The sequence below is a fragment of the Macaca thibetana genome, chromosome 14, assembly GCF_024542745.1.
Source record: "Macaca thibetana thibetana isolate TM-01 chromosome 14, ASM2454274v1, whole genome shotgun sequence".
NCBI lineage: Eukaryota > Metazoa > Chordata > Mammalia > Primates > Cercopithecidae > Macaca > Macaca thibetana.
Genome location: NC_065591.1, coordinates 61,773,537 through 61,786,711, shown reverse-complemented (window position 1 = coordinate 61,786,711; position 13,175 = coordinate 61,773,537). Strand labels below are relative to the sequence as shown.

General features: G+C 36.2%; 1 protein-coding gene and 2 pseudogenes across 1 annotated transcript; 2 read left to right on the top strand and 1 right to left on the bottom strand.

Moving 5' to 3' along the window:
• The first annotated feature begins 4,131 nt into the window (after positions 1 to 4,131).
• Positions 4,132 to 4,667, top strand: LOC126935244 (palmitoyltransferase ZDHHC6-like; annotated as a pseudogene).
• Positions 4,668 to 6,005: 1,338 nt separating this feature from the next.
• On the top strand, positions 6,006 to 6,925 carry LOC126935193 (olfactory receptor 52A5-like; annotated as a pseudogene).
• Positions 6,926 to 9,976: 3,051 nt separating this feature from the next.
• LOC126935059 (alpha-aminoadipic semialdehyde dehydrogenase-like) lies at positions 9,977 to 11,806 on the bottom strand. Its single transcript, XM_050756196.1, is given in 1 exon segment — positions 9,977 to 11,806. A coding segment is annotated over 1 exon segment (1,620 nt). The 5' UTR covers positions 11,792 to 11,806; the 3' UTR covers positions 9,977 to 10,171.
• Positions 11,807 to 13,175: the final 1,369 nt, after the last annotated feature.

The window sequence follows — 13,175 nt, the reverse complement described above, 5'->3', positions numbered from 1 at the left end:
CAGGTGGTAAGGACATGAAAATCTAAAGAAAATATTACAAAGTCTAAGAAAAGTGTACAACTCAAAAATAGTCTTTAAAATTCTAAGATACAATTTTGTTAAGAGTGAAAATAAGTATTTTAGCAATGTTAAGATAAAGTAAAAACAATTATATGCTAAGCATTTAGTCACTGAATGTAGACTGGGTTTAAATGAATAGTAGTTATCCAGCTTTATTCCAGAGAAATACGATTTTTTTTTCCACGTGCAATTGCACAAATATCTCTTTATAGGAATCCTCAATCTACTGAGCTATGTTGTCTACATGATTAATGAAGCCACATTAAATCAAAATACTTGAAGATCGTGTCCAAATCAGCTATTTTACTACTCCCTGAACTACAGTGAGTTCCCCAACCAGCTACAGTCATTCCAAAATGAAGTTATCTACTCTGTGACAGCAGAAGCAGAAAGACAAGCTGGTCTTGAGTGTATTGGAAAGGTAGAGATAGAGATAGAGATAGATAAAGATGGTAGATAGAAATGGGTACAGATGGAGATATGAGAGAGAGAGAGAGCATGAAAAGGAGAGAAAGAAAGAGAACTTAGACCTAGACCACCAGAAGTAATAAAGTGACTCTCATAAAATGAACATTTTCCCCAATCTCAACAACCATATAAGTCACTATTCATCTTCACCTTCTTGGAAGAATGAGTGATTAAGTGGAATTAAGAGTAGTTTACCTTCCCAAATTTTTCAGCGGAAGCATTTCTTACTTTATGGATCAGAAGGAACTGGGGATAAAAGGGAGAAACTCTCTGCCAACAGCAATGTGAAGAGTGAGTTTAATTCAAAGGAACTTTAAATCTGAGATACGTATTTTTCATCCACGTTTGAACTTCCTAGCTGTAAATAAAATGTAAAACAGAGAATATTAGGAGGAGATTACCGCTTATAGTATAACATAATGTGTTTAAGCATGAATATTTTGTTAGTAGTGTAAAAACAAATATATTTTAAATGCTTATATTACAAGGCTTTAATGAAAAGACAATAATCAAGCACATAGAGAACATAGATCTGTCCCAGGAGGAGAGCTGTCCTTCCTGATGGGATAGGGAATGAGGAAGAGGAGTTGAGAGTTTGTATAATTGTAACTAACATTTTATGATGAAGAGAGGAGTTATAATAGACAATTTGAAGAGAGAGGTGAAGTTTAAGAGTAGAAATTCTAGGCCGGGCGTAGTGGCTCACGCCTGTAATCCCAGCACTTTGGAAGCCCAGCGAGGGCGGATCACGAGGTCAGGAGATCGAGACCATCCTGGCTAACACAGTGAAACCCCGTCTGTACTAAAAATACAAAAAAAAAATTAGCCAGGTGTGGTGGTGGGCACCTGCAGCCCCAGCTACTCAGGAGGCTGAGGCAGGAGAATGGCATGAACCTGGGAGGCAGAGCTTGCAGTGAGCCAAGATTGGGCTACTGTACTCCAGCCTGGGCGACAGAGCAAGACTCTGTCTCAAAAAAAAAAAGACTAGAAATTCTGGAACTTAGCCAGAGAATTCAGAGCTGCATAAATTGTAGTGGCAACCTTTTCAGAATTGTAGTTTTCTCTTTATCATTGAGCTTCTCTGTCAGAAAAGCTGAATGTACTGATTGAAATGTAAGATTTTTCAGGCACAGAGGGAGCATGGTTATTGTGTCAGGTATCAAAGGAGTAACTAATGTGTTTTACCATGAACAAAAAGTAAAAGAATGTGAATCATTAAGATGAAGTACTGGCTCTGAATAAAAGAAAGAAAGAAAGAAAAAGACATGACAATATGCTGGATAGAAAAATGAGAGATTTGTCAGGATATGAAATTGTAGGTAACATGTATATATGAGTAATGTCTAATACATAATTTTCCAAGGTAAAGTGCAAGTTTATGTTGCAGTTCTGTGAAGCTAATGTGAAACATGAATGAAAGCTTTTGTTCATGGAGGGAGACATGGCTATTGTCCTCATATTAACGCATAAAGAAAAGTTGGTATATTAGTGTATCCACCAAGACATAAAAATAAGATCCAGACACAAAAATATTTGTCTCTCTTACCTTTTTGTACCCTAATTATAAAATGTGATGTGCTTTTTTATTTCTTTACTTTTTTAATTATGAAAATTTAGATGTATGTGATTTTAAAACCAGGGATCTCATTCCTCAAGTTAAATTCTACACACTGTCAGGAAAAAAAAAAATTCTAAGGAATTTGTTAGGTGACATATCAACACAGATACAAGGGGACAAAAATATTAAAATAAATGAAATGTATAGAAAAACAATGGTTTAGAAACTACATTGAGCAGTGGGTTTCTCTGGGAGAAATATAGAATGGGCTGTTTTTAGGCATTGATCAGCAGAAGGTAACTTATCTGGATGGTATTATGCAGAGGAGATTTTGCCTGATTGAATAAGCAACAATGAAAAAGTAACAAAATAATGGCTTCACATCAAGGACCTTCATAAGGGTATGGAGAGTTGATCGTGAGAATTAATGACAGATAGATACATGGTTAGAAAGATTGGCATATTCCTTAGTAAGCAAGGATAAGTGTTGAAATTAAAAAGCAAATCAAAACAAACAGACAAAAAAAAACCTTTGTCTTTATGTTTCTTAAGAGACTAAGGGAGTTAGATGGCATTTTGGGCTCACTTATAATTCTGACTCCATGATGCCTCTGAAAAAAATTTGGTACAGCCTACTGAAGGAAAAAAATCTATTGTCACCCAATATGAGTAAAAATAAATCTTCACCCTGGGTAATTTAGAGCTCTCCTGTCTTTTTGGAAAAATGGTCTTTTAATAGAACTCTCTCTAAAATACTTTGTATAAATATAAATTGGATCCACAGATGTTTACCTCTTGGTGGAATTAATAGCACACAAGGTAGCTAAGAGGTTAGATTGAAGGTTCCTATAGTGAAACATATAAAGCATTTCTAGTGTTTGAATCTTTTCCATGTAAGAGATTCTTTGACATTAGGACGGAAGAAATGCCCATCAAAGTCGACATCAGCTTTCTCTTAGTTATCAAGCAAACTTTGGAAAAAAGCTCCTTCATGTGGTTCTGTATTTTGCACAACGTGGTCACAAGCCACACTGGGGCTCTACCACAGCTAATGGAAAATATCACAGATAGTGATCAGCAAGTATGAAAAACTGGAGATGATGCAAATGACAGTTTTCCTGGAGAACAAAGCTGTTTCATCTCACACTGGAAAAAGAAAAGTATCTATGTATACCTATACATATTGTCTTGCCTTTAATTAAAATAGATTTGATGGAAAAAATTTGTCAAAAGTTGTTTCTCTCTCTCTCTCTCTCGCTCTGTGTGTGTGTGTGTGAGTGCGTGTGTGTGATGGGATGCTAATGGGATAGCTATATTTAGGGAGGTAAGATTGTTTAGGAAGAACATAAAGAGCCAGGCAAAGAATAATTAGATCAGTCCAAAAAGTTCAGAAGTGGTTTCCATTCATGCACTCGGGAATATCAGAGAGCTAAACTGATAGGAAAGCTATTTACCAACGATTATATAATCATCTCAGTCCTAGATTACCCGGCAATCACCTAAACACAAGCTTAAGGCATTAGAAGGGGCAGGAGTTTAATTAATTGAATTAATTTTCTAATACAGAGATATTATTGGAGGAAACCATGTAATGTGCATAAATGCATAACTCATGTCTTTTCAAAAGGGAATCAAAAAAGAGAATAATATCAGAAAAAACTAAATTTTCTATTCAAATTTTGTACCCAGTTCAGAGCAACTTCACTCTCTTCTTCCGCAAGGTTAGATGCCCATCTTGTCATAAATACATTTTACCCTACCCATTAAACCAAAGAACAATTAGACTTTATATAAGACATACAAGTATTGCAATAAGAAATAAATATCCATGCTGCTTTCATTTTTGTGATGACTGTGTACACAAAGCTTTATAATCAATGGGCTCTCCTTTGGGTGGAACACAGTGAAGACTGACATGAGTGCAGCCTGGAGAGATCCTCTTCCAACTGATCCATTTGGATTAGCTGCATTTGCTGCCATCTTGTTTGCCTTGGGATTAACTTTAGGAAAAAATATAGCTGGTGGGATGTTGTTTTTTTATCCAGATGAAAATAATTCTCAGAAACAAAACTTCTTTTGAATCATGGATTGAGGAGAAGGCTAAAGATTGAATTCAATATTATCAACTAGAAGAAGCCTTTGTTTTTCCTTATGATATAGGAAGTAGATGGAGGAGCTTTAAACAGGTATTTATGTGGTCAGGGGTCCCTGAAGGAGATGGACTTGAGTGGCCAGTAAGAGAAGGCTGTCACCAGTACAGCTTAACAATAGAACAGTTGAAACAAAAAGCAGATAAGAGAGTCAGAGCTAATAGATTATAGTGATGCCTGCTGTCCATTGAATAAATGAACCAAAACCTTCTTCACAAGCCCTGCACTGAAGAGCCTCAAATAGAGCTACGAAAAAGGAAGTTCATTTTAGCCACAAGAGGTTTACAATATTGGTTATATGGAGACAAAATTCTTGATGACAAGAAGGTGTTTCAAGGATAAGGGGATGGTTCCCTAGAAAATGTATGGAAAAGTATGCCTGTGATGCTAAAACAGATCAAACTTCAGAAGACGAGAAGAAAAATAGATAGCTGCTGTTAAAATGAAATTATCCTTTAAGTCTGTTTTATTACTTGAAAATTGTACATGTTGCTAAAGAATTATGCAATGAGCCTACTCTGGTTAAGATGTTCTTCTCCTCAAAGGTGCCCTAGTGCAGTGATTTAAATATTTTTAATACCATTTTGAAATGGAGAAGCCATTCTGCACAAGCCTTTGAATTCTTGCCCCTCTTTACTACATCTTCTTCCCCCTCAAAAGAAAAACATTTCACCCAAGTAAGTTAATGCCATTTTCTCTAGGATCTTTTTAATGCATACTCTGGTCGTCACCCGCAGATACGTTTCCCTCCTTGCCAGGAGCATCTGCATGTGGTACTTCTCTTTTCCCTCAGTTGACATTTCTTATATGATATTCTAGATATTATAGAACCCAATTTGTCAAATTCAATATAAGCTCAAGTTTTGTTACCTGTTTTAATAGTGCACATTTTGTCAGATCAAATAAAGATCAATGGATGTTCTATATATAAAAAGGAAATATATAAAAATTGTTTATTCTTTTTAACAAATAACATCATGAATTAAATTCCATTGAACAAATACATTTATCTTTACAATGTTTTCTAGAACATTTGAAATATTGTGTTTGTTTGTTTGATGCTTTCAGATTTATTTTACTAAAGAATTTGTAATCACCTTATATATTTTTAAAAGATTACTTATTGATATATTAATATGACAAAATGTTTCAAGATAAATAAAATGTATTATGATTTAAGCTATTATTTATTGATATATTAATATGACAAAATGTTTCAAGATAAATAAAATGTATTACGATTTAAGCTATTATTCTCTTTTAGGCTATTGTTCTATCGAGTACAATTTTGTCAGTACAACATTTTCAGGTCTAAACTTTGATAAGATTTTATTCATATATCAAGTTTCAGTCATTTCCATCTGACTTGTTTACCATTTGACATATAATCAATTTTATTTTGTATTTGTTTATCTCTAAACCTATTGCAAAACCAAACTGATATTTTTCAACTGATAAATGCACAGAAATACAGACACAACACTATTATGAGGAGATCTTTGTCTATTGAATAGTGTGTGTATTGTATGCTTTTGTGTTGAAATAGAGACAAAATGGGACAGAGAAAGATTAAGAGAGAGAGGCTCTTAGGAGGTATTCCTGGATCTATTTAACCAGTACAGGAGTATGCTTGACAAAATGCCCTTAAAGCCATATTTAATTTCTGAATATATACATTTCTATAAATCTAGGCGAGAACAGATAGCAGAAGAGAGAAAACAAAAAAGCTAACTAAACCAGAAGGCTTTCTAAAGCAGCTGTAAGTCAACATGCTCAAGCTCAATGGCATAGTCTTCATGCCTTCAGTGCTGATGCTGATTGAGATCCCTGGCTTGGAGTCTGTGCAGTTCTGGATTGGAATTCCTTTCTGCGCCATGTACATCATTGCTGTGTTTGGGAATTCCCTGCTCTTGGTCATCATCAAAGCTGAGCGCAGCCTTCATGAGCCCATGTATGTCTTCCTGGCAATGCTTGGAGCAACAGACATTGCTCTCAGTACCTGCATCCTACCCAAAATGCTAGGAATATTCTGGTTTCATCCGCCACAAATATACTTTGATGCCTGTCTCTTGCAGATGTGGTTCATCCACTCATTTCAGTGCATTGACTGTTATGTGGCAATCTGTGATCCTCTGAGACATGCAGTCATTTTTACCCACCAATTTCTCAATCAAATCGGGGTTGGGGTGACACTCAGAGCAGCCTGTTTGCAGCTCCATGTGTCATTCTCCTTAAGTGTCGGCTGAAATTCTACAGGACCACTGTGGTCTTACATTCATATTGTGAGCACATGGCCATCGTGAAGCTGGCAGCAGATGATGTTTGAATCAATAAGATGGATGGCCTGTTTGTGGCTTTCAGTATACTTGGACTTGATGTAATCTTCATCACACTCTCCTACATTTGAATATTTATAACTGTTTTCAGTCTGCCTCAAAAGGAAGCGAGGTTCAAGGCCTTTAACACCTGTATTGTCCACATTTGTGTCTTCCTTGTGTTTCATCTCCTGGGTTTCTTTTCCTTCTTTACACACAGGTTTGGGTTCCATATTCCATCCTATATTCATATTCTTCTGTCCAACATTTACCTACTTGTCCCACCTTTGCTCAATCCTATTGTTTATGGAGTAAAAACCAAACAAATTCGAGATGGAGTGTCCAAGATCTTCTACTCTAAAAATCCTTCCTGATTTCTCATTTATCTCATTTTAAATAACAAAAAGTCACTTTGAAGCAGCCTCTATCTTGATGAGAATCTGTGCTTTCTTAAGTTCATTGTGTGCTGAAATAGCTTTACTTTTGCATTTGAAACAGTAAGACTTTGACTCCTACTTAAACAATTTCACTTGTTTTGGTTACAAAACTGATTGAAGCACACAGAGCTAATAACATTTAATCAATAGATGACACGAAGGCACAAATTATAAAGATCTTTTTATAATTTAATTAACTCTCAATAACAGATATTTTTAAAAAGCAACACTGAATGTTAATATTTTAATCTCTGTTTAAAAAATTTATTACATTGTCACCACTGCATAAAAAATTTAGTCTAATTATTATAATTCTAATAAATATGAACTAAATCATTTGTACTATTTTTATGATCACACTAATCTATACTAATCACTATATTAATATGCTGATGTATAAAGTTGCAGGTTTGCATTTAAGACAGTAAGCCTCGGATTTTTAGTTAAATGGATTCAGTAGTTATTAATGCTACTGAATCAGTACTCAGTCAATAGACGTCATAAAAAAACAGAAATCATGAAGATTGTTTGTAGTCCAATTACTCAACATATTTCTTCAATTATTCAGTGTAAAAATTGTCTTTAAAATATCTCAATGAATCTTAAAATAAGCTTAAATTATCTTAATAACACCTCAATGAATCTTAAAAAACACCCCTAAATTTAAGTGTTATTCTCTTAAAATATTAAGTACACGAAGTTAAAAATATTAAGTGCATGAAGTTCTTTAACACCAGAATATACATAGTGTCAAAGCTGATAATTCTAATAACAATGAACCAACTCTTCTCTTAGAATTTTGATTGTCATTATCATCATCATTACCACTCGAGTCTATTTTGTGTCTTATGATAATGTGCACACTAGAAGGTACCAAATGTTTAAATATGCATTGGAATGTATTATTACTGACTTTATATTTAGGACTGATTGTGATTTCCAGAAATCTGAGTACATATATAGTACAAATTATTCCCACTGACTCTACACCTAGTTTGTTCTATTGTTAGCATTGTACATTAGGATGGCATATTTTTTACAATTAATAAACTAATATTCATATGTTATAATTAACTAAAGTCTACAGTGTTTTTCATATATTCTTAATTTTTATCTAATTTCCCTTTCCCCAAGGTTTTATTCAGGATGCCTCATTACATTTAGTTGTCATGTCTGCTCAGGCTCCTTTTGGCTGTGAAAATTTTTGAGAATTTCCTTAATTCTGATGGCCTTGATATTATTCAGGTATTTTGTATTATGCCCTCCTACTGGAATTTATCTGATGTCATTCTTAGAATTAGAGTTTGCTTATGTGATTTTGGAAGTAAGAGTTAAAGTGCCATTTGGATCACATTATATCAACGGTATCTATCATCAACATAATTTATCACGGTGTGTGTTGACCTTGATTACTTGGCTGAAATAATGCTTCGAGGTTTCTCCATTTTAAACTTATTTTAAAACATTCCCATACTGTACTCTTTAAAGTAACTATATGCAATCCACATTTAAGGAGTGTAGTTATATATTTCTTATTTATAAAGATGGGAATAGCTACATAATTTAATAAATAACTTAGAATTCTTCTACATGGGAGATTTTATCTTCTTTTGATTAATTTATTCAATTATTTATTTATATTAGTATGGATTTAGGGATACTTATACTATACTTTGGATTATAATCCAAAGTTGTTTTGTTACTTATTATCAAGTTATTTCAGTTTGGTCATTGGTATATTTTACATTTGGCTTCTGTTCCTCTTTAGCCTACTCATTGTGTGTGCAGGTGTGTATGTTTGTGTGTGTGTGTATGTGTGTGAATACACATATATATGTATATATATGTGTGTATATGTATATACACATATATGTGTGTGTATATGTGTATTTATAATATATATGTATGTATGTGAGTGTTTTAGCACCTCTTATATGGAACTAAAAGATGCTCCAAGATCATCTTAGGTATTTCCTGTGTCAGTATGAGAATTGTTTCTCCAAAAACTTTTATTTATTTATTGGTGAATCATAATAGGAACCAGTATTTGAGTCCCAGGTATGTTTGTTCTGACTTAAATGTCTGTCTTTCAGGTTCTCTCAGCAGGCAGAGCAAGGAATTGTATATGGGTATGCTAACTCAGGTATATACACATATGTATAAATATTCTAAATATTCTTTTATGTAACCATTCGGACCTAAATTAAGCTAATCTTTAATTCCTACTAATGTGCGCAACTTTGTTTTATTCCTACATAGATTTTTCTAGCCTCTTCTCCTTGCTTATCTATAAATTCTCACTCTAATAGTGGAAAGCCTGGCTTCAACCATCTGTCATGCATTTACTGCATTGGTAATTTCTAGAACATACGTAAAGCAGTATCAGAATTGATGATGTTTGCTTTGTGGGAAATAACTTTATCAAGTAAGTACAGTGTTTACACACTGTTCCTTTGGCCCTTATTTTTACACACCACTCATTTCCCAAGTTACTTATGTTAGTAGGTTTTCCCACAACCCCCCTCAGTGAGATTGTTTCATATATCTATTATACAGTTAGATTATTTTGTTACCATATGCATTCTTTCTATAACTCCCCTACCTTCTGATTATTTTTAATTTGCATATAATAAGGTTAACTCTATGCTGTAAAGTTCTTTTGTGTGTGTGTGTGTTTTACAAATGCATAATGCCATGGTAAGTATCACATGGTATACTTCATGATGTATGGACAAAGATAGTTGTGTTTCTTCCTTCCAAATCTGTATACCTTTTATTTCCTTTCCTTTTATTATTGCACTAGCTAGGAACCACAGTACGATGTTGATCAGGAGTGGTGAGAGGGAGAAATATTGCCTTGTTTCAGATCTTAGGGGAAAAGCATTTAGTGTTTCATCCTTTAGTGTAATGTTAACTATAAGGTTGTTCTGTAGGGTTTTTTTACAAAGTGGAAGATTTATTTGTTTATTTCTTTTCTTTTTTTTTTTTATGTTGTAACAATTTTATTTTCATTTTAAAAAAAGGAGTCTCTTGATTTAATCAGGGCCTTGGGGTCATAGGGGGATTAGTCACTGTCACAGTCATGGTGATGCCTTTATTCAGGGAAAACTTTAATATTCTTTGTCTTCTTCAAAAACAGCTGCCGGAAAACTTCAAATTAAGGAATGTTCATCTAAAACATCTTTACTGAAACTTGATTCCTTGGGCCAGAGGAAGGTCTTTACTGTAGTTAATAGTACAAGTAGACCTTCTCATGTAGTGTTTCCAGGCATCACTGCCAGACTCACTGCCACCACCAGTGTGCTTTTCTCCTCCAAAGGCACCTCCAATCTCAGCCCCACTTGTTGGAATGTTGACATTTACAATGCCACAGTCTGATCCTTTAGGTCCAAGCCAGCGGAAGATTCTGCCCAGATCTTTGGTAAAGATGCTACTTGAAAGTCCCTGTTTTACTTCATTATTCCATGCAAAGACTTCTTCTTCATTTTTGAATTTAAAGACATAGAGAATCGGGGCAAAAGTCTCTGTGTGTGCAATGGACGCATCGTGGGCAAGACCTGTCACAATTGTCGGTTCTACATAATTTCCAGGGCGATCCATAACCTTGCCCCCATAGACCACTGTGCCACCTTCTTTCTTTGCTTCTTCCACTGCTCCAAGAAACATGCTCACTGCCTGCTTGGTGTGGAGTGGCCCATAGAGAACATTAGAGTCCCATGGGTTCCCAACTCGGATCTGTGCATAGGCCTTTTTAAGTCTGTTTACAACCTCATCATGGATACTTTCATGTACAAACAGTCGCCTCGCAGTGGTACACCTCTGGCCAGCAGTTCCCACCGCAGCAAAGCGAGCTGATGGAACAACTAAGCTGAGGTCTGCATCTTCAAAGGCAATAATGGCATTGTTTCCTCCAAGTTCCAACAAACTTCTCCCAAACCTCTCCTGCACCATCAGGGCCACCTGTTTTCCCACCTGAGTGCTCCCAGTGAAGGACAGCAGGTTCACTCGTTCATCTTTGGCCATTGCTGTGCCAATATCTGCTCCACCACAAGTCAAGGAACAAATCGCACCAGGCAGCTTGTTGTCCTCCAGAACCTTGGCTATTATCTTTGTGACAGCCACACTAATGAGGGAAGTGGTTGGAGCTCCTTTCCAGAGGCAGACATTTCCACAGATCATGGCAATGGTATTGTTCCAGCCATACACTGCCACAGGGAAATTGAATGCCGTGATGATTCCAACCAGGCCTACAGGATTCCACTGCTCAATCAGCGCATGGCCAGGTCTTTCAGAAGGCAAGATAGGTCCTCCAATCATCCGTGATAAACCAACAGCATAGTCACAGATATCCACATACTCCTGAACTTCACCCACACCTTCCACTAAGATTTTCCCCATCTCCAAAGACACCAAGCTTCCTAGTACTTGGATCTTCTCCCGCAAGGCATCGCCAATCTGTCTTACAATTTCTCCTCGTTTTGGAGCAGGAATATCTGCCCAGATTTTCCATGCTTCTTTTGCTTTCTTTACAGTTTCTTCATAGTCTGCCACACTGGCCTGTCGGACTCTTGCTATTGGCTCATTGTTAGCAGGGCAATAGGTCGTAATAACCTCTCCCCGGCCTCCCCAGCTTCCATTATACACGCCCTCGTTTTCCTAGCGGAGCCCCAGCTCTTTCAGCCACGCATACTGGGGTTGATTGATGAGGAGAGTGGACATGAAGGCGGCAGGCCTGCTCCAAGGTCCAGGGAGCTTGCTGGTCTTTGCAGCGTGCACACACAGCGCGTGGGGTAGGCGCCACATACTGAGCTCAGAATTCGGAAGGTTATTTGTTTATTTCATAAATGGGTGCTAGGTTTTGCAAATTCTATTGCTCCATTAATTGATATGAGCACCTATTGATGTGATGAATGACATTAATTGATTTTCAAATATTAAACTTGTCCTAAACACTTGGAATAAATTCCATGGACATAATACAATATTGTTTTTATAAATTGTAGGATTTGATTGCTTAACATTTTGTTGGGGCTTTATGCATCTACATTCGTGAGACTCATTTGTCTAAGTTTTCATTCTCTTAATGTTTTTCATTTGGCTTTGGTACTAGGATGATGCTGGCCTCATATAATGAATTAAGAAATATTCCCTTGGGAGGCCGAGGCGGGCGGATCACAAGGTCAGGAGATCGAGACCACGGTGAAACCCCGTCTCTACTAAAAATACAAAAAAAAAAAAAAAAAAAAAAATTAGCCGGGCGCAGTGGCGGGCGCCTGTAGTCCCAGCTACTCAGGAGGCTGAGGCAGGAGAATGGCGTGAACCCAGGAGGTGGAGCTTGCAGTGAGCCGAGATCGCGTCACTGCACTCCAGCTTGGGCGACAGAGCGATACTCCGTCTCAAAAAAAAAAAAAAAAAAAAAAAAGAAAAAAGAAATATTCCCTATGCTTCTATTTTCTGGAAGAGATTAGAGGAACTGATATCATTTCTTTAAATGTTTTCTAGAATTTGCCAGTGAAATCTGTTGTTTTTTGTTTTAGAAATTTATTTTATTTTATTTATTTTTGAGACGGAGTCCCGCTCTGTTGTCCAGGCTGGAGTGCAGTGGCACAATCTCGGCTCACTGCAAGCACCACCTCCCAGGTTCGCGCTGTTCTCCTGCTTCAGCCTCCCGAGTAGTTGGGACTACAGGTACCCGCCACCACGCCTGGCTAATTTTTTGTGTTTTTAGTAGAGACGGAGTTTCACTGTGTTAGCCAGGATGGTCTTGATCTCCTGACCTCGTAATCCACCCAACTCAGCCTCCCAAAGTGCTGGGATTACAGGCATGAGCCACCGTGCCCGGCCAGAAATTTATTATTTTTCATTCATTTTTAATAGATGTCAACCAATTCATGGGACTAATTCTTTCTAGATTTTGGTAGTTCATGTTTTTATGGAATTTGTTCATATAATTTGTTGTCAAAATTGTAGGCATAGGATTGGTTAGAGCATGTCTTTATTTTTTTTTAAGTCCACATATGAGTCATGACGACCCCCTCTTTTATTTCTGGTATTAGTAATTTGTTTTCACTATCATTTTCTTATTTGCTCGGCTACAGGTTTATCAATTTTATTGATTGTTCTAGAAACCATATTTTAGTTTTATTAATTTCTGAATTTTTTCCTGTATTCAAATATTTGATACATT